The sequence below is a fragment of the Anser cygnoides genome, chromosome 2 (assembly GCF_040182565.1).
Source record: "Anser cygnoides isolate HZ-2024a breed goose chromosome 2, Taihu_goose_T2T_genome, whole genome shotgun sequence".
Lineage (NCBI taxonomy): Eukaryota > Metazoa > Chordata > Aves > Anseriformes > Anatidae > Anser > Anser cygnoides.
The window spans coordinates 22327667-22350118 of NC_089874.1; the positions used below are offsets into that span (position 1 = coordinate 22327667).

The 22452-nt window shown below is 40.2% G+C and overlaps 1 protein-coding gene across 3 annotated transcripts in view; it reads left to right on the top strand.

Moving 5' to 3' along the window:
* The window catches only part of RSU1 (Ras suppressor protein 1), a 98004-nt gene that overhangs the window by 19622 nt on the left and 55930 nt on the right, over window positions 1-22452 (top strand). For all 3 annotated transcript variants that reach the window (XM_066991668.1, XM_066991666.1, XM_066991667.1), the window contains exons 4-8: window positions 1772-1892; window positions 4930-5048; window positions 6577-6659; window positions 6930-7044; window positions 19849-19981. In XM_066991668.1, coding sequence (XP_066847769.1) covers window positions 1772-1892; window positions 4930-5048; window positions 6577-6659; window positions 6930-7044; window positions 19849-19981 — 571 coding nt within the window. The remainder of the gene's footprint in view (window positions 1-1771; window positions 1893-4929; window positions 5049-6576; window positions 6660-6929; window positions 7045-19848; window positions 19982-22452) is intronic.

Sequence of the window (22452 nt, forward strand, 5' to 3'; positions counted from 1 at the left end):
GTTTGGTGAGTCTGGGCTCCTGGATGTGATGAGGCAGTTTGTGTTCCAGCAACCTTGCTCTGTGTTACCTCTAGCACAGCTTGTGTTATGTTAAACTAATTTTCCTAGGAGACTGAAATCTCTCATACCGTCAAAAAGGTCAAAACTTTCAGACCAATTTTTTATTAATTGTATCAGCGGTACAACTAAAGGAGAATTGTGTTTGGTCTCTGAATTGTTTACGCGTTGTGACTAAACTAAAAAGTGTATTTGCTAATACTTCTGTTTCCCAGTCTTGCATAAACGTAGCATCTCTTTGAAAAGAGCAGAAACATGGCTTGCCAGTCCATTGCATCTCATCAAAGTCAAACTACAAACTCTAATTTCTGAAAGGAAAACATTTTAATAGTGGTAATTACTGTTCTGGTGAAATATTGAGGCTGGAAACAGCTGAATTATGTCAATTAAAATCCTCAGTTAACTTCTGTTAGGGAATAATTTAATACAACGGTAGTAGTACATTACCCTTGCCTTTCTGAAGGCACATAATTCTTGCCATCATTGAGTTACAGACACACATGGACCAGTTGGAATATACCACAAAGGGAGGCCTTTTAAGTACTAAGATTTGTCTTAATGACTTTCTAAAAAAAAGTATGTTAAAAATCTCCTGCAATGAATATGGTCCTCAATAGTAATATTTATATAGTGTAATTAGAGTGTTTGTTAGGGATCCCATTATTGTGAACAATGTAATTATGCTTATAATCTAGTAAATGTGACACACTGTAATGTTCTGCTTTGTAAACATTATTGACTGCATTTTAAGACTGAGATTGCCTCATGCCAACAAATAAAAGAAAATCATGGCCTCATAAAAAACTTCTAATTACTTAGATGTGCTCTTTGTGGGTTCCTGGTGTGGTTGAGGTTAAGACTGAACCAAGGTGAATGTTGAACACAGGTGCACGCTTCAGTGCAGGCTATTTGTCAGCCTCCTTTTATGTAAACTTCAGCTGCGTTTTTTTTTTACTAAATTTAAGAGGGAAAGGGTGCAAATATGAACAGCTTTTTAACCTCGTCTGCACAGGCACATCCATATCGTGCTTCTGCCTTAGTTTTTGTATTTTTAGATAACCAGGTATTGATGTGTGTCCAATCTAATATAACCATGTATGTGTATTGAACAGTTATTCACTCACAGGAAGTAATCAAAAATGGGCTTGGCTGAACAGTTCATCTTTTAAGGCTGAAGTTAAATTTCTGTAATCATTGTTGAATATTAACAGATGGGAATTTGGATGCTAGATTATTTAAGCGGTAAGCAGAATGAGCCATAGCTCAGAATGAGGTTTTGTTTAAAGACCGAACTGCTTGGATCATCTATTTTTTGACTCAGATAATGGAATGATGCAAGTCTCTCGGTCTCTACTCTTTTGAGACCTGCGTGTGCTACACAAACGCCAAGGAATGCCAGCTTCTTCTTGCTAGTCTGAGAGAGCATTTGTTGCGTTTGTTTCTCTCATGTCTGGCCTTACTGTAAGATATTTTGACTTTCAAAACTAGTAGTAATTTTCTGAGCAGTACAAAGTGATTGCTGTCAGCAGTGAGAACTGATTCCAGATAGGAGGCTTCTTTAATACAGATTTTGCTTTTGTTGCAATAGCTGTTAGATGGTGTTTCTACTGTCAGCAGCTATACAAACAGAACAAAAGACAGGTGCTAGCAGAGCATTTGTAGTCTATGTAGCTTGCTTGAACTGCAATATCTTACTGTGAAAACTTTTTCACAGCTGTGCCAGCAAACATCGCAGACCTGAGAAATATAGAAGTGCTCAACTTTTTCAACAACCAGATTGAGGAGCTGCCTACACAGATTAGCAGCCTTCAGAAGCTCAAACACCTGAATCTTGGGTGCGTATCTTAATGCTAAAATTTGCTGTAATGGAGGTGCTGTCAAATACTGTCACAACTGAACCTAGAATTTCTTATTTTTTGTATTAAAGTTTTTTTTTCAAAGTGTTTGTGATGATAACTCGGCAATTACAGCTCAAGACTGTTTAGCGAGTGTCCTGGATGATCAGATACTTAAGAGTGATCAAGTAGTTATTCTGATATACTGATAACCCTCTAAGGGCAACAGCAGCTCACATTCATCTAATACTGAAGCCAGTCTTAACAAGTATTGAATTTTACTTTCTTAGCAACTGTCACTTAATTCTGTGGATGCTGTGTAAGAGTTTTATGCTCTGTTTAAATAAATAAATAATAACATATAAAATTCAGCATTTGTTTTTTTTTAAATTTGGGACTTTAATTCCAAAGTCCCAAGTTTGTAATTAAAGAAACTCCATTTTTTAATTAAACCTGTAAAAGAAGCACCAATTTTTTTTAAATATGGTATGTATTAAATTCAGAGGTAGTACTTACTGAACTTCAGTCTGAGGCACTCCTGTCAAGTGTTCAGATACCATGTTCAAGTAGAATTGGTGATGCTTTAGTTACAACTACAGTAACAGAAGGCTTGCTTGAATTATTGAGAAAATAAACATGAACCACAGAACTTCCCTGAACTAATTGGACACAAAATATAGCTACTTAGGAAACCATTGATGGGGGAAGCTTTAATTTTATAGGCTTCTCAGGGAAAGAATGTTTGTATTATAAATTCAACACACTTAGAACACATTAAATCAAGATTTTATTTTTTTTACTATTGGAAATAACAAATGACTTTGACTAGGCAGTACGTATCCTGCTTTAGATACTTTTATAAAATGCTGATACTTGAATTGCATCCTGAACTGTTGGAATGTAAATAAACATGTTCAAGATGATCTGTCTTCTATCGTCTTTATTTGGTCACTTTAGATCTCTAGCATGCTCAAATTCAAATAGTGGTCTTCACTTTTTTTCCCCATTTCTGTAGTGTGCGAGTCCACTTGGGGTTAAGACCAGGAGACATTTTGGAACACTGTGCTACTTATCAACTGGCTTAGGTCTGGAACCACAGCATCTGCAGTCATGGGATCTCCTCAGTTGGAAGGGACCCACAAGGATCTTGTAGATTAAATGCTATTCCTTCTTAATCCCCTCCTGACCCACAATCTTCCAGGCATAATTTGCATCCCAGGTATAGCTCTGCAAAATGGGTTCTGCTTCAGAAGTGCCTGTAGTCAATTTAAGGGCAAACTGCACTGCCCTAGTAGCATGGGTGTGTTAGAACCCTGTTCTCACCTCTAGTGCACATCTATATGCAATGCATCAAAGCAGCTCTCTAGAGGAGAGGGGAAGTTTGAATAAGAGTCAGAGTATTTCTGGGAGGATTTTGGTGCAGAAAGGTTGAGAGGTGGGGTAGGAAGATTCCAGTGAGCATAAGTACTGTACACCTGAGGTATTCCTCATGTTTGGTACTGCAGTGAAGAAATTTGTGGTATGGGGGAACTAGCAGAGGTGGTCAGGATGCTGTGAAGTATAAAAGGATGACTTGTAGTTTAGCTAGAACACAGGTCCCCTAGCAAGGACCACCTTGCACAGTGGCACGATGTTTAAGTTGAGCATAGCACAGTGACACCTCTTTCCCTTTTGCTTTGTGTTTCAGGTGTCACTGGTCAGAATAACAGGCTGCCTGTCTTGTGAGTGCATAAGTGTCAGGCATATTTATAGGAAAGACAAAATGTCCAGCATACAGCTACACAAATGCATAATACAATGGGTGAACAATTGGCTGACAGGTTGGGTTCAAAGGGTTGTATCAGGCTGGCGGCCAGTCACTAGTGGGATTCTCCAGGGCTCCATTTTAGGGCCAGTTCTCTTTAATGTTTTCATGAATGGCTTGGATGCAGGACTTGAAGATAGACTAAGTAAGTTTGCAGATGACACAGTTTAGTGGGAGGAGCTGTTGACTCCCTTGAGGGTGGGAAGGCCTTGCAGAGAGCTCTTGAGAAATTAAAGGGCTGAGCAGTCACCAACAATATGAAATTCAACAAGAGCAAGTGACAGATTCTGCACCTGGGAAAGTGCAACCCTGGCTGTATGTACAAAGTGGGGGGTGAGAGGCTGGAGAGCAGCCCTGCAGAAAGGGATCTGGGGGCTCTGGTCGAGGCAAGTTGAACTTGACCAGCGGTGTGCCCCGACAGCCACGAGGGCCAAGTGTACCCTGGGGTGCATCAGGCACAGCATGGCTGGTCAGTTGAGGGAGGGGATTGTCCTGCTCTGCTCTGTGCTGGTGTGACCTCACCTCAAGGACTGTGCAATTTTGGACACAATATATGGAAGACATAAAACTACTAGTGTCCAAAGGAGGTCTACGAAGATGGTGAAGGGTCTGGAGGGGAAGATGTATGAGGGGTGGCTGAGGTCCCTTGGTTTGTTCAGCCCAGAGCAGAGCAGGCTGAGGGGAGGCCTCATGGCGGCCTGCAGCTCCCTCACGAGGGGAGCGGAGGTGCAGGCACTGAGCTCTGCTCTCTGGGGACAGCGACAGGACCCGAGGGAACGGCATGGAGCTGGGACAGGGGAGGGTCAGGCTGGGTGTTAGGGAAAGGTTCTTCACTGAGAGGGCGGTAGGGCACTGGGACAGGCTCCCCAGTGGTCACAGCACCAAGCTGCTGGGGTTCAAGAAGTGTTTGGACAATGCTGCCAAACACGTGGTCTGGTTTTTGGGTGGTCCTGTGTGGAGCCAGGGACTGGATTCCATGACCCTTGTGGGTCCCTTCCAACTCAGGATATTCTGTGGTTTGGTAATTCGTAGAAAGGTCTGCATTACAAAAGGCCAAAAAAAAAGGTATTTTGTAGCATCAAGCATTTTTAAAAGAAAAAAAAAAGTGAAGTTTGGTGTAGATTACATTTTTAAAAATGAAACTCTTGTTGCCTGTGTTATTCCTACCAGATGACATGCATACTGATGTCATGTTCTGTTTGTTTGTTTGTTTGTTTTCCTTTTCACCTATAGCATGAACAGATTAAATACCTTGCCAAGGGGATTTGGCTCTTTACCAGCTCTGGAGGTTCTTGACTTGACTTACAACAACTTAAATGAAAATTCTCTACCTGGAAACTTCTTCTATCTGAGTAAGAAACTTTTTCAAAAACTCTACAAATCTTCATGATATGGTGCTTTGCTTTCTGCAGTTTAAATTTATTTGATGGAGACCAAACTCCAACAGCAATTTCCCGATATTTATGGTTTTCTTCTTTGAATATGTCTTGAATATTTCTACTTAGCTCAGCGATATTTATCATTGACATCCAGTCAGCTGACACCATTGGACATGAGAAGACTTGGTTAGCGATGGTATGTCAGTTTTCTTCTGAGTAATATTTCCTTCGGCCCCATCCTCAGTTAAAATTTTGTGGAGGCTTACAAGCTTCAGGGAATAATAAACTATTTTGCAAAGCAGTTGTTGTATTTTAAGTCTGAAAACAATTGTGTTCCTGATGGTTAATTAGTGAAACAGTTTTAACAGCTTGTGGATGTTACAGTGACCAGTATGTTAAGAACAAACAAAAAACCACTGAGGTTAAAATCTTTGGCACAGAATGGTAGAACTAAGCTGACCTTTGAATGTGTTAGAAAACACGGCCACGTGGTTAAAATTAAGATATTGTAATGCATATGTGCAAAAGGGCTGCGTTATGGTTGCCTAAGCAACTTGAATTCTGGCACTTTCTGGCTTCCAGAGATTATGCCACCTTACTGGTCTTTTCCATGTACTGTGCTGAAGTGACTTCAGGCTCAGTGCATTAACTAGCAAAAATCATAGGCAAGGGGAGAGGAAGGAATGCTGCGGTCTGAGAAAGATTTTGTGATTGTAACCTGACAGAAGGAAATATTCAGTAAGTTTTATTAAAAATGGTCACATATAATGAAATAAAAAGAGGAGGAGTAAACTGCATAAGAGAAATAGGATCTCCTCTCTGTCGGGGAGGAGAGGTTTTGCTGACCTGACAACCTTCTTCCTGCTGCACCCAACAGTTCTTTGTGGGTCTCCATTTTCATTTTATTTTTTCTAACTGTCATGCCATGTTTATTCAGTAATAGCCAGCTACATAGTTGTGTTAGGTCATTTTTTTTTTCCTTGTGAATTTCATTGAGACTAAGTATGGAAATTACAAACTATACAATTTGAGCCTGTTGTATTACTCTCTTTTAAGGTCTCTTTCCCTGCCTTATGCTGTGCTTTCTGTAGAGCTTAATATAGACATGTATTTGTCCAAAAATCTCAGGTGATTTTTTATGTTTGTTTAGGATGCAAATTGGTGTAATAAATGAGAATCAAGGGGGGTAGTAAGGAGTAATGACTCTATTCTGACAGCTGAGTATTGAGACTATATGCCAAAACCTGCCAGAGTCTACTATTGTAGAAATTGTTAATTGTGTCAGTCCTTTTGAATATAGATGTTTTCCTGAACTCACCAACAATACAATAAGCCAGTAAATCTAAGTTTGACCTGCTTGTTATTATTGTGAGCCCTGGGTATGTCAAAGGCTTTTCACCAAGTCAGGGTTATTAATCAAACCTGACTCCCTTTTATTGATTAGACCTCAAATGGTTGGGTTATATGCCACCCTGTTTATATATTGCTATTTAATTTGCAGCCACCCTGCGTGCACTCTATCTAAGTGACAACGATTTTGAAATCCTGCCGCCAGATATTGGGAAGCTCACAAAGTTGCAGATAGTAAGTAATTTATCTAAATTCTTGGAAAATCAATTCACTTTTGCAATGCTTGTAGGAATAGAATCTAGTCAATTTGAGAAGTAGTGGGGTATGTTTGCAGGAATAGACCACTACACCTGGAACTGTTTTCTTGTTTATCAGCAGACACTTGTAAATAAATTGGAAGAATTGGGTGTTTAGAAGAAGGGTGGGGGTGAGAGAGTAGAGTTCTGTTCTAGGCTTCTTTAGGGTAACCAAAAATTGTTCTGACTACTTTATGTTCGTTCTTAGCTGAGTCTTAGAGACAATGACCTGATATCACTGCCTAAAGAAATTGGGGAGCTCACTCAGCTTAAAGAACTTCATATCCAGGGAAATCGTCTTACTGTGCTGCCACCAGAACTAGGTAAGATTATGGATGATCATTTATTTATTTGAATAATAAGAATAACCATGCACTGTCTGTTCTCTGAAATGAAACCGCTTCTAAGAAATGATTATGCTTGTTATCATTGATGCTAAATATTTGCTTTCCCCCAAGAAACACTATCTCACTCCTACTGGATATGCAGGAGGAGCCAGAATATGTTGCATGTTCCATTTTATTAGATTTTTACAAGTTATGTATTCCTTGTGTATTAGTATACCTGACTGCCAATCTGTGTATAGCATCCTGCTTTATATTATATATAATAAATACAGGGTCTCTCAACAAGTTCTTGTCTCTGACTGATTTTGAAACACTATTTGGATCAGCAAAAATTATGTTAAGCAGAAATGACAGCAGTGTAAAAGTGGCTTCTTTGTGACTGTTCTTGTAAAAAGGGAAGTTTGGTCAACTCAAGTAAAATATTAAGCAAAATAGATGATTTTTTTTTCCCTCTTTCAGTAGCCTTTTTTAGGGAGTTAGCAGCTTTTTAAAGCAGTGGACCTGGTGTACGGTAAATGGCCATTATCACAAAGTCCTATATATGCTTTTTTCATACAGAGTAGGTTGTTTCAACTTAGAAGGTAGAGTTTATCGTTGAAACTGAAGTATCGATTTTGATGAATTTGCATTGTGGTATTCCATTTTATGTGAGGGATGTTAACTTCCATAAACGCTATGTTTGCCAAAATTTGGTTTAAGATCTTTTATGACAATCTTTAAGAATATTTTTGTTTGACATAATGTGGTAGTGTGAATTACCTGTTGCTGAAACACCTGTTGCACAGGAATTATTCCTTGTTTCTTGTTATTTTGGGCTGTTACATAGGGGTGCTTCCTTGTTTCTATATATACCTTCGAAATGATATTCCTAAAACTAAAAAATATATTAACTGAATTTAGCATGATAAAGTAAAATTACTTGTTGTCACGGGAACTTGCTTCAACCCATTAAAGTGGCAGCTGTGTGCGTAAATGTGGCAGTCTGCAATATATGCTTTTTGTTTCATATAACGAAGGAAAAATGACTGCTTTTTCTCTGAGGTGTGGCAAGAGATGTGTTTATTTTGACAATTTGTTTACTCAACGTGATTTTTTTGCCTTTATCAATGCAGCAGACAATATTATCTACTTTTTTTATTCATACCATCGGTGGATGAAAGTTGCTCGTTTCTTTAATTTCAGATGTTTATTCCATGACACTGAGGTGTACTTCCTTGAGCTTTTTCAGTCACATTTATAAAGTCTCTTTCAACTGCAGTCATATTTGAGAAGTGTGTAGCATCTGTAAATGTACTTTTCTGTAGATTCCTAAATTACAGCCTTGTTTTTTTTTTTTTTACCAAAAAGTGGAAGTAAAATGCTGGACTGAGTCTAACCACCTTCTGTGGCTAATTAAATGTTCTAAACATGCTGCTGCCTTACAAATATAACAGCAAATCCACTTTAAATGGTTTTTGCTGTCATTGTCCAAACCAAATGGAAATGCTTGAAACAAAATTTGTGATGTTTGCTTTGCACTGATCTGCAAAATTCCAGATAGACAGGGAAGCATTTTTCCTTTTTAGTTAACATTTGTTTGCACTGTTGTAATCTGGTAGGAAAAGGGCTTGCAATTTTGATCTGCCTGATCAAAATGCAGACAAGATGCATCGACAGAGCTACAGTGCTTGTCAGCTCTGTTCTTTATTATTCAACTTCTGTTCTATGAACTATACTTCTCTGCTCACGTCTTAATTTCCCAGTGCATCTCATGGTCTTACCCAGGATCCTCATTCCTGATCAGTTGGTCTAATTTTGTTGTAGTTTATGTCAAATATTTCAAATAGCTCAAATTTGGGGGTATATTTCCAAAGACTGTTACACTGAAGTCTAGATTTGTAACTTCTGTACCTTGCAAGCATATTTACTGCGTGAAGAAATGTTCTGCCTGTTTGTTAGACATCTAGGGAAACATTCAGGGAAGGGAGTTTAGTAAATGGGGCACCAGCCTGGGCTTTAGAGGGCTTCTTTGAGACCAGGTGGGAGCAGGCCACAGGCAGGCATGAATCTACTGCATGATTAGACAAAGTCACTTCGTCTCTGCAGCCCTGTTTTCCCTTTTGCAAATGGGGACAATTTAGGGACTCACGCCTTTGCAGACAGTTTTAAAATCTGCCCATGAGAGGTGGTGTTACACCTAATGAATGGACTACTAATTCCATAGGTGCCATTTGTGGAAAAAACTATTTTATCAACTGCTTGAGTTCTCCCTCCTAAATTTTTAAAATTGAATTATAATGTAAGAATTATCCAAATACTTTGTGCTGTGCATGTTGAATAAATAGCTTTTCAATGAGCAGGTCTTATTTGCATTAATTGGAGGCACTGCTGGTCCATTGAAAGTAAACAATCTTTCCTCTCTCATTATTGCTTTCTTAATTAAAGGTGCTGAAGGGTTGTGACTGGCTTATGAGTGGTAGTAGTTTGGGCAGTGGTGGGCAACAGTGAGTCATTAGATGTTCATTTACCAGGGAGATGGGCACAGCGTAAACACACGAATAAAACAGCGTATCTGAATGAGAAGGGTGGGAGTGCAGTAACCTGAATGTAAAAGGTAGGAGAAGTAAATGCAAAAAAAGGCATGCAGAGTAGGGTACGAGAAGAGGATCACGATTAGGATCACAATTTTGGAACCGGGAGAGAGATGGCTCAATAACCCCGTGCAGCCTGTGTTAATTTCACCTGATGTGACTGAGTTGGCATGAATCAGTCAGAGGGCTGGTGCAGATCAGCGTTATCCTCGTCTGCATTTAGCAGAGTACCTGCCATTAATTTAGGAAAAAAATTCTTGCCCAGGAGGAAGTGGGGAGACTGGAACAGTGTATTGGTTCTCGTGGTGAGGATGCTTGTCTGTAAATACAGTATGTGTGGATGATGAATGCAGGAAATGGCCGGGAGTAGGTGGGTAGAATTCACAGCTTGTTTTTATCATTTGTCTCTCAAAACCCCGTTCATGAGGAATGGTGGTGGGCAGCCATATATAAACTTTAAAGAGGCACTGGCATTTTTTTCCCTAGCATTTAAAAGGTTATGTGCTGCATTGTGAGACAAATAAATCATGATTCACTGCAACAACAGAGTTGCAGTCAGTTATATAAATTGCCAAGGAAGCACTAAATCTGTCACTTTGTGTATTCTGACCATTTAACAATTGGAATTGTGTTTGGGAAGAAAGCTGAGTAGAAACAAGAACCACCTAAAGTGGCAGATGCAATTAGTAAGATCAATGATGGTGTTTTAAGTTCATTGTATGGTCATCTGGGTGGACCTATATGTGCTGCGTGAAAGATTTTCTCAGCAGAGTCAGCAGTGTGAGAGTGGTACGCGGTGCACAATTATTCACAAAGTTGTAGCCAAATGCAAACAACTGCCCAGAGCATGTCACTAGCATATCTATAGGTTTGTGCTTTAGATGTGAAAGCAAATGGCATGACTTCTAAAACCCAGATTCTAACACTGGCTGTGTTCATTACCCTGCCACCACCACGTGTGTGCACATACATACAGGGTTCTCTCTTATTTTGACATGGAGGAAGCAGAGTGATTTCTAAGGATACGTGTTTTATTATCATCCTATTTTTCCAAAACTGAACGTTGGAAGCAATGGCTTTTAAGCATACTGTTCAATATGGTTCTAGTTTTTCAAATAATTTCCTTGGATGAAGGGAGACTCAGTGATAAAACAGTTAAGGTAGGTGCATCGTTGAAAAGTAGAAAACTCAACCTCTGTAAAACAAACAAACTTCTTGGGGTAAGTAGCCATGTTGCCTTTTAGGGAGGGTAAAACACGTTTGTAAGTTAAATCTGCATGTCAGGAAGATTAAATAATTCTTTCATCATTTCTTAATTATGAACAGCTAATTATATTCTGTGAATAAAAGATTGGCTTTAAGTAGAAAGTTCAAGGAATCCTGGCAAAAAGTCTCAATATTTTCGTTGCAGAAGGACATTTTAGAGATTAGGCTTTTGAAATGACTCTAGAATTTGTGAATGGATATTATATTATGCAAAGTAGTTGCTGCACTTATTTGCTGAAGTTAATATTAATTGAAATAGCAGTTGACTTAGGTAATTATAACAGGCATGTGCAAACACAAGAATCACATATTTCACAAAAGATAGTTCTTTTCTAAATATTCTTCAGATAAACGCCAAACTTTTCTCCTTTCAGTATGAACTACCGCTGCACTCTGCCTGTGTCACAGCACGATGCTCTTCACATCTGCAAGCGCAGGTGCTGTGATGCTTGTTGGAAGCCGGAATGTCTCGAGCCTTTCTGGACACCAGCTCTGAGCGCTGGAACAGCTAATTGATACCTTTCCAGGTTAAAAAATAAGTACCTACTTCTATTTTTGGGACTAAGGCTAAGGTGATGTAAGAAAATAAGGAGCTTTTTTAAACTTAGCGGTAGCTAAATAAGAGGACTTCTTTTCCAGGACTGTTGATAGGGCAGTTACTAGTTAAGGAATAACAGAAAAATGTGCTTTGCAAAATAGGACACTGATTATTTATGTAAGAAAATTATTTCACAAAATCTGTGAATGTTTTAGTTGTTTCTCATTTCAGGCTTAGTTTAAGATTAAAAACAAACTTTTCATATAATTAGAAAGTTGGCTGGGTACATGGTGTGCTTTGTGAGAGTGAAGGTGCACGGGAAGAGATGAGAACTCTGTAAAGTTCCATGATACCTAGAAAAATGTTTTCTGTAAGCCGTTGTTTAGATGTACACCACTGGCATTCACTTCCTTACCCTGCTGTAATTCTTAACGAACTTTCCAAAATTGAAATTTGATCTTATTTTAGTTTTTAAAATACACAGATCCTACTATCGCTTTCCAGATGACTGCATCTAGGCTACAGCGTGTAGTCTCTGGAGCTTGTACTGGGATTGTAAGTACCATCAGCATAATAATGATGTTTCTATAAGCAAATAATTATGTCTGTTCTGTCAGAGCTGTAATTAGAGCCTATTAGAACAATTTTTTTTGTTGTTAAACGTTCATTTTATGCGTTTCATACTACTCAAAATTGGTTTCACCCTTCTGAATACTCTACAGGCTTTTTTTCAATGGAAATTTCAAAGGTAAAGGGCACAAGCAATCCAGTGAAATATTTTTGAGCTCATATTTTTAAATTAACTAGATTTCGGTCCGATAGGAACCCTTCAAAGAGAGAATGCTTTGAGTTCTTGTGTAATTGAGAATCCCGTGGGAATTTCTGAGGTCGGTAAAATGTGCAATGTATTTCAGAATAAATTGGGATGCTGATCCTCTAAGCCTGTAACACTTCCTGTTCCATTAAAACGCCTTTGATGTTAAACGTCTTTGACACCACGTTAATTCTCTTTGTTCCAAAAGCCTCTGTCGCACAGCAGCGTGTTTTGTAGCGGGGACTGCTGCCTTGCTCCTGGAGGTCCTGGTAAGCACTGGGCGTTTGCTACACAGAGCAACAAGGAAATGGCATTTCCAGCCCAGTTCACCTTTCAGAGCTAGAAAACAGTGGTTGCCTAGTAAGTGGTCTCTTTCACTTACATTAGGGATGTTGGAGAAATGAATCTCATCTAGTCTGAACTCACTCGGAATGGATTTAGACAGAATATAGCAAGCGTTCGGAAATAATTTCCCGGGTTTCTGTCAGAACGCCGTTTCTTCTCCAGCTCCCCTTAGCTACCCACACAGTGGCATCAGCCTGGTTGCCTTGGTACCTGCCTGAAGGCAGCGTGTGGTGGAGTTTGGCTGTTGAGACGGCGTGATTTGTCATGTGAAAGTACAAGTCATGAGCCCAGGGGTGTTTGACTGGGAGTGCCTTGTGCACCGCACTGAGCAAGTTCCTGTTTGGTGGCTCTCCTCTGTGAACGCTGATGTTTACTGCTGCTACTCGTCATCCTGCTAATGTCAGATTTTGTTGTGTGCAGTGATGGTAGAAATTGCTAGGGCTTGATCCAAGAGAGTCAGCCAATCTTCCTGTGACTTGGATAGGAAGCTGCGAATATGCCAGGTCTGTATTCCTCCTGTGCTTAATACCTGGGATGTTGTTGGAGGGAAGAGTTGGGTATTTTGCACATCCTGATGTTTTTCTGAAGCTTCATCTTCAGGCCTGACACATTCTTGAGTGAAAGTCCTCTCGCGTCAGCCTCTCCATTGAGCTTTGCTGGAATGATTCTGGCTGACCTTTGCTGTTTTGTTGGAATTTCATGTAAATATCTCAGAAGACGGTTTAAAACAAAGTGAATTCAGTCCTATGAAAGGTTGAGGCAGGACAGGGCTGGAGAGTACAATCTTCTTCCCCTAGAGTTGTAATAGCAGCAGCTGAAGCAGTACCGGTATGCTTTGTATCACCTCACCTTGACTTCAAGGGTAAAGAATTCAAGATCTAGTTGGTTTGCTTTCACTTTATTTATTTCTGCCGTGGTCTTTTTGCTGAGAGTTCAAGCAAATGGAATAGCTGTTCTGGGATCACACAGAATAATCTGAGTCTTTATTTAACCTGTCAAAGGGAGGAGTGAGAAGAGACTTAGGTGCAGACCCTGACTATCTCCATGAGATGAAAGCACGGGTGATTGTCCTGTCTTGTAGGAGGGCAGGACAAGCAGCAGTGCTGAAGAACTGTGGCAGCCCAGTTGAGAACAGAAATGAAGAATGCCTTTTAACAAAGTGATGAACCGTCTGAACAAAACACCACTGGCAGAATCTCCATCTCCTGATGTTTTTCAGACCACGTGTTTTTCTGTTCCAACTGTCTTTGTTAAACACTTCAATTACTGAACTGACACGGGGATAACTGGGCAAAGCTCTGCGGTTAGATGTATTCAAGAGAACATTCAAGTCAGGGTCTAATCTCTGAACTCATTATTGGAAATTTTCACTTAAGTCTCAGAAATCGGTAGAATAACGTGCGCGGTTACTATATATCTGGGCTCCTGTTTTCTGTCTCTGAAAGTAATTGTAGAACTGATGATGGGCTTAGGCTTCAGTGTCTGCCTTTCAGATTGCTCATTCAGACTCCTCTTCCCTGGGGCTTCCCGTCTCACACTCGCAGGCAAGGCTTCAGCACTCCCATCTGAGCGGTCAGACAAGCAGCCAGAGGAAGGCTTCCAGCCTGCTTCTGTCGGAAGGATGCTGGGGAGTATCTGTAAGGCTTATTAGCATCGACCTGATCTGACTTCTTGTTATCTGAGACTCGAACTTGCTTCCCTGTTAAGTAAAACGTAGACAACTTCGGTCCAAGCACAACCAAGACAAACGCAGTTTCAGAGTTGTCTGAAGTGCTGATCGCTCCACACGACGCAGTTAGAGCTTCTTCTGTTAAAGAGTTTACTGGTGAGAGGGCAAAAGTGTTGCTGGGGTTGATCTTTTGGGGGTGCTTCAGCCTAGGTTTAGATCTACTCGTTTTGTTTTCTTTTGGTACCTAGAAGCTCATTAATAAGCAAATGTATGTTTTCAACATATGTTATGGAGCTGTGGATCTGTTTATCGTACTGACTATTTCTATGATAGTTTTAGCTGATGCCAAAGAAGATTGAGTCACACTTTGCTTGTGTACAAGTCTTTCCTCTGCTCTGTGTTACCCTACTGCTCCTTTATAATCACCATTTAAATCTACTCTCTTCTCCTTCTAATCCCTCAAAAGCGATAGAGGTCTTCAAAGCAGAGATGAGCTTCCATTTTATAGGAGTGATCTGAGTTACCGATCCACAACTTACACTTAGGACTTGTGTAAAAATCATTTGCTTTTGATACAACTATGCCATAGAAATGAGTATGTATTTTCATGTTTTTACATAGAATTTAAGACAGTCTTCACAATTAATTGCTTTGGTATCATTTTTATGATAAAATAGTCATGACATTTCTTCCACCCCCATGCTTAAACCAATCTCTCTCTCTATGGAGGCAAAGCACATGCCACAAAAGTAATAAAAATTATAAGCCCTGTAGTGTAAAGTGAATCTAAAACAAGCCAGCATAGACATATTTTTACATACAACCTAAGTTTAAATTTAGTGTAGTGGATTGATCCCTTACTTAGCCTTTAATAAAACAGGATTCAGGGGTATTTATATCTAAGCAAAGAAATAAAATTGGTTTCATTCCTCCTGTCCTTATGTATGACACTGAAAGAGTAAGACCTCTGTGTTGTAAAGGGAAAGAACATTTAAATCGCAGTATTAAGAGGAATCACTAAAATGAAGGCGTTACTGCCTGAGGACTCTCCTGGAGGTCGGTACTGGAGACTGCAGGCTGGAAGGTGAGGCAGAACGTCAACGGGAAGCAGAAGTGAAACGTAACAGGATACAGGCCCCAAATTATTTCAGCTGGAATTCCACTGATTTTAATGAAGCTCCACTAGGGATGAATTTAAGCCATTACAAAGAAGCGTAGATCTGGCATTTTACAGCTCGGATCATGTTTCTTACGCTGAATGCCAACGTTCACTTCTCAAATGTCAGAGCTGTTTAATTACTTTATTTCACCTTTTAATTTTTGAAAGTATTTAAAGTGTTGCTGAGGGGCGTTGGAGTGGAAAGGACAACTCAGTTTTGTGTTCATACTGTTGCGTTTTGTTTGTATTGAAATAATGCCTATGTATACTAACCAGACTTTATTGTACCTTATGCATACGTGCCTGGTGTGTAATATTTACCTGATGTGTACCATACAGCACAGGAGACTGAGGGATTTATAGCCGAATATGAGAGGTGCCTGCAGGCTGGATCTAACGACAGGAAGAGCTGGGGAAGTCTGGAGACACCCCCGGGCTGGGTCAGAGGTAGCATTATGGCAGGGTTTGACACTTTTCCACAAACAAGACTGCGGGAGGCAGCATTTTATCTGCTTTTATGAGCTCTCTTCTGACTTTTGCAGGCAGTTGAGCAAAATATGAGTGTTTACACAAACGGCTTTTATTTCAACAGCGCTGAAGGAAAATAACCAGAAATGTTATCTAGCGCACTTGAGATCAAGTGCAGGATAGGTTTATCGAGGGAGGTGCAGGGAAACTGTAGCTGCCTCTGCCCTGGGATGTCACTCAGGATGGGGCGTGCGCGTGAGATGTCCTCTGTCCACTCATGGCCATGCAAGCTCTGAATTTATGCAGTGATAAACGGCATTTTTAGCCGATAAATGAAATAGGCTAAAGTGGATCAAAATTAAAAATATGTACACTTTGATTTTCTCCTTGAAAATTCAAGGCACTTTTTGGTGCAGATCTGTAGTTGGACATAGGAACAATTTATTTTTAAGGTGAGTTAAGCACAAGTTCAGTCACACAGATCTGTTTGGACTTAATGCTTCAGGATCATCTTTAGATACAATGACTGCTCAGACAAGTCATTGCCAAGATCAGGTATTTCGTTAGACCACACGGTATACTCCTTTTAGAAAGCTTTGGTCTCTGAGCAGGTTGTCCATCTCAGCCAGCTGTTAGACCTTCCTCTCTGCTGGCTCTGGTAGCAGCACATATCCACTTTGCATTCTTCCTACTTGGAAGTCTATTCAAGGTACAAAACAAACAACAATTATCCTTCAGGCTTAGAAATTAGAAAGTCCTTGATGCGTGTCAGAACCGGAATCTGGGATATATGGGTTTGATTAACTAATTTTAAGAAGAACATTAGAAGCTTTCGAAAATAATCTGAAAAACATTTCTGGGATGTAGGGAAGGGGCTGTGCTGACTGGTCTTAAGGACGGCCTTCTCTCTTACCGGAGGTATGTGACTGTAATGGGTTTCAGGGGAGTTGGTCTTGTTCGTGTTGGCCAAATACCAAGAACCATAAGTCCATTATAAAGAAATACAATTATAGGCTGCATGTTGTGCCAAATTTTATTAATGACGAACAGGTTTTGTTTTGTTTTGTTTTTTATAGGCTGATGTGCATGTTAAAAACTAACCAGTGTAGACCAATGCAGTCTCCAACCCTAAAATACACTGTGGCTGAATCCTCAGTACTGGTTTTATTACTACAGGCAATTTTGTCTTTTACTTGCTAAAAATACCAGAGGGGTTTGATGTGATCTGTGTAGCAGAACAGTATGTAAAGTTCTTGCAGGCCTGGGGATAGTGTGCTGCTGTTGCTGCTAGACACTCTGTGTAAAGGCACATCTGCCACGTCTCTTTCCCTGGCCCTTGGATTGGTGCTGCAGGGGTAGGATAAGGGCATTTCTTAGCGGAGTGCTGCTGTTAAAAATTCTTCTAGGCAAGGGGACTGTTTGGAGGGGACACATCTGTGAGGCACCCAGCTACAGAGCACGACTCCAATCATCCCAGTGTCGGAGCCATCGCTGCAGGCACGTTTGATCCTCTGTGCCAGGCTGCTGCGGGTGTGCTGCGGCCCGTCACAGGCGGGTTGGCTGGAAACGCAGAGGGGCACCAGGACGTGACCCTGGACAAGGTATTGGGATGAGCCACACGTTCTCAGCCCATTTCACGATTTAGTTTTAAGGCTTCTGTGTTCTCAGTTTGCTTGCCGTGTGGCAGGAGCGACAGGCTGCATTCTTCCCCTAGTGCTGGTAAGGTGGGACAGGCTCTCTGTACCATGCTTAGTTTTCTGCCCTTCATTGCCTACAGGCTGTTTCCCAGGTGGAAATTTTGGTGTTGAATGGGGGGAGGAGGGGTTGTTAAAGCGCTTGGTGCCCTGTCCTTCCTCCTTTCTTTGAGACAGCCCTCCTTGACTCCTCCTGCCAAAGAGCACCTCTTCTCTGGCACCTCTTCTCTGGCGATTGCTTGCCATGAAGACGGAAGGGTTCTTTCTTTGCATGGTACAAAGCATTATTAAATAATTTGATTAAACCCCCCGGGGATGAGGTAGCAGTTGTGACCCCTGATGCCACCTGCGCTGCCTTGGAGAAGCGCTCCCCGAGCAGCTGCTGCCTTGCCAAGGTGCTTCCTGAGCCGGGAGGAGCTGGATCTAGGTGTGGATTCCAGACTTGTGGGTGCCCCGTTTTTTTGCCATAAGTAGATTAATTTTACCCTTGTAAAAGGTATAGTGTCTCTACCTGCTCCAATAACATTTGGGACAAAGAGAAGGCAGAGGAAACTGAAGTGGCTGGAGCTCTGCAGTTCGTTTTGCTTGAGCAGTCCTCTTTTTGCTGTAAGACTTCTTTGGCTCTAGTAGAATAGTATTTATTTCAATTAATTACATTTAAATGGGCGTGTGGTATTTAGGATTGGAAGTGGGCGCGCTCCACTGCGGGGATGGGAAACATACGGCAGCATTCCTTGGGCTGTACATGTCTGAAACAAGTTGGGAATTCAGCTAAGAAGCTTGTTGATGACATTTTGGGAATGTGAAGCTTATTCTTGTAGACAACATTGAATCTGACCCACGATGGGGCCAAGTTTGTCTCCCCAGATGTAACTATTTTTATGAGCTGTGTACAGATGCATCGCTTCATCTTGACGCCGTACTTAGAGGGCTGTAATTATACGCGAGCGCTTACAGTGTTGGTAGCTCTGGAGAGAAATGCATGTGCTTTTTTGCAGGTAATAAAATGGAAAATCCAATTTGCTGTTGCAAAGTAAGCCTCTGAGTGATACATGATCTTCATAGCAGCATCGGTCAGAGGGTTACTGCTAATCGCAGCGCGGGCTGGCTTCCCCGGTGGCCTGTGCCTTACACTGAGCAGTGAATGGTGTGAGCCTGTGTCTCGAGCCAGCCAGCACAGATTTAGATACCCCGCTTTCTAGCTTATTAGGTCCTCGTTGTCACAGTACTTAATCCTCCTCCCTGATCCTTGTTAGAACACCAGGGCTGGCGCGTCCCATAATAAAGGAGCCGGGCGCGAGGCTCCTAACTGGAGGCACCGGAGCGTAAGGCAGTCAGGGCGATCGCTGCCTGACTGACAGAGGGGTGAGATGCTTCCTGCATGTCGTTATTTAAAAAGAACAGCCCTCAGACAGCTGACAGATGAGCCCGGTAAGGTAATGGTAACTTGTTGATGGGCCGATATGAGATGCATGACATCTTTTCACACAGTATAATGGTCTGTCTTTACTCTAATTGCATTAACCCTTCTTACGGAGAGAAGCATGTTAAGGATCAGCTGGAATGTAGAACACGGGGAAACGCAGACGGCTTGCAGAAGTGCCTGTAGCAAATGCGTGCGCTCATGCCACTTACACAGGTGCCTTTCATTTTGAAAAATTAGCACATCAGGTTGATTTTAGAATTCCCTGACAGCTTGGCTTGGTCAGGCTTCAAAACCTAGTATTTCTATGTTTTGTTTCCCATGGTTATCTATACGAAGATTTTTTATTTTTGTATTTGTGGCTTTGGATTTCTGGGGGGATTGCTGGGGCTCCCTTCATCACAAAATTCACATAAAAAAGCCTGAAATGGTGGTAGGGATTTCCTATTTTAATTTAAAGAACAAATGATTTCAATGCCTAGACCTTTCTGGAATTTAGCCTCTTGTATCCATAGTCATGAAGAGTTTCAGTAGAGTACTGTTGTGGTTTTTGGGTGGCAAATTTTTCCAAAACAAAGCTAATTCAATGAATAAAAATTATAAACAGTGGGTTGAGTTCAAGCCTGCTGTGCAATATGTAGTACCACTGAAATGAATAGCAGCAGCATCCATCATGGTTGGAACTATCATGTCTCCTTTTTCCTCTCTGTTAAACCTGAAACATTTGCTTTGTAATCTCTGAAATGAATGAAAGGTTTTTATTCACAGCAAGGTATTTCTTTATTATTTTTAATTTCATATTTTTTCATATGCCATTTTTTAAATCCCTTTCAGGTAATTTGGATTTGACTGGTCAAAAGCAAGTCTTCAAAGCAGAGAACAATCCTTGGGTGACCCCGATAGCCGACCAGTTCCAGCTGGGAGTGTCTCATGTTTTTGAATACATTCGTTCAGAAACATACAAATAGTAAGTATTACATGACACTGTTACGTGCTGTAGGTGGTGTGTTTTTTTTTTTTCCCCCTGGTATGTGTTTAGCAAAGTGTTATAGTTACACCCTTCTTTCATAATCCATGCACTGTCTTGGGATTCGGGGCAAACAGGCAAACCTGTATATTTTTATTAAGGAGTTTTACTAACAAGAAGGTAAATGAATGTGATTCAGATAAGTTAGAAAGGCATAAAGATGGTTCAATATCGTCCTGCATTTGTGGTTCCTTTCTAAGAGCTTTTAGATAGCATGAGCGATGTAGAAGAGCAAGAATTAAAAGCCTTTGAAAAGTACTAATTTTAAGTATGTGCAGTATGGTTTTATAGACTTAAATAAGTATTTGTTGATGGTTTTGGCTGTAAGTTTCTTAAGTGTTGAAAGAACTGTCCAGAATTCAAACCTTTTTTGGTCTGGGCTGGTTTACCTAAGTCCATAACTCTGGCAATTCAAATAAAGGTACTGCTGCTTTCTTCAACAGTGTAATTGGATAAAATAGACCTCATGCTGGACTTGTCCATTTTAATTCAGAATTCTGTGCACAAATGCTAAGTATTTGTTTGGGAAATAATGTGTTTAATCATTAATCATTCACTGAATTGAAATATTTCCTCACACTAAAACTATCCACATTACCAGTCCCAGTAAAACTTCACACGGGAAGTTATTTTTGTGTCTGCAGACTACCTTGATGCTGTCTTTCTAGAATCAGCAGGTAGTACAACAGATGGTACCCCTAGGTCAGAAACTTAGTTTTTGCATTTCCCCATTGCTTAAATTTATACTTTAGTAATTTAGAAGCATTTCTGACCATTTCTTATACAATATCTGTCAATTACCAACAGAGAGCATTCGTAGATGAAGGTTTTGGGATTCCAATTAAGTAACTGGGATGTGAATTTCTGTGTGAAACTGTGAATGATCCAGCAGTGACTTTTGCACGCTGTTCTTCATTTACAAAATTTAAGTGAAAAGGGTCACAGATCGGAGTGTGGTTACAAAAATTGTGTGCCTCAGAAGTATCCTGATCTTTGCCCAGTAATACACAGTTCTCAAGATACATTTATTCAAAGATAATAAGCAGGCTGTAATACCTCTCTTCCAGCAGTATTCTCTTCTGCAGACATGGTGGAGGGAAGCAGCTGTCTCCTTAGACCTATCTCCACAGTCCACTGTGCAGCTGCATCTAGGTTTCTTGATAACGTTTTGTAATTTCTTATGGCCAATTTTATGTTCCTGCTTAAGCAGTGTAAATTAGGGTGCCTCATGCAGGTCTCATATGGACAACGGTGGGTATCATGAGGACAGCGAAGTTTCAAGGACTGAAAATTTAAGAATTTGACCCATGCTAAGATTTTTTGGGGGAGCTCTTTGTATCTATCTATAATAAAAAATGATAATAAATAATGATTTTGTAGCAGTAGAGTAATAAACTGCTCCGTCGACTTTCCTCCTGCACCCAAAATTAAGATAAAAGATTCTGTAATTCATCGCTTGCCTCAACTGTTGCTCTTTGTTTTAAATATACCACATTATGTTTGCTGTCTTGTTCTTTGCTGAGGTGTGATGGTGTCTTGTTGCCTAATGGGTTGATTTTGATTTTGACCAGAGGAAATATTTGAAGCCTTTCTAGTTGACAGTGCAAGCAAACTCAGACTTTAGCTATTAATAGGGGGAAAAAATTGCATGGGTCATTCAGAATTCACCTTTGATCTTAGCAGCTTATTATGTTAAAATGTCATAGTGTAAAATATCAGTGATGAAAAAAATATGTGCAGAGAAGATAAAAGTGTTTTATTCTTGTTTCCAGCATATAACCATATTACATTTAAATCATAAATTTAAAATAGCAGTGTAATTTTGTTAGAATCCCAGTAGCAACTTGTTTTGGTTGTTCATTGTGCTTGTCTCATGTATGCTGTAGAGAGTTTGTAGACTTTCCCAGTGAAAAAGACTGTCCTTTTTATCTCCAGTTTCCTTTAAATATGTGATCTGAGAATTACTTGCATGCCACCTGCTACAGACATTTTTCAATTTGTGGAAAGCCAATTTTAGATCTTAAAACTTGTAAGCAATGGCATAATCTGGTTAACAGGTCTTGTAGTGTTATTGTGCACAAAAGCAAATAAGCTGTGAACATAAAAGAAATGAAAACTCCTTTTGTGTGCTGAAAATTTGATCTTTTCCCTTTAACAACTATACATCTTCAGCTTCATTTTTTCTTCCAGAGATTGTCCAGGTATTGGATCTTTTTTTTCTCATTAAGCAAATCACTAAACTGAAACGTGAACGTAGTAATTTTATCTGTAGATATCTACTTTTAGCACATTAGAACAATTAGATTTCTTTGGATCCTTCAGTGTCCCTCCCCCCCCCCCCCAAAAAAAAAACATTAAAATTAACTTATATTTGATAGACCCAGACTTAACTTTTAATCTGAGACAAAGCA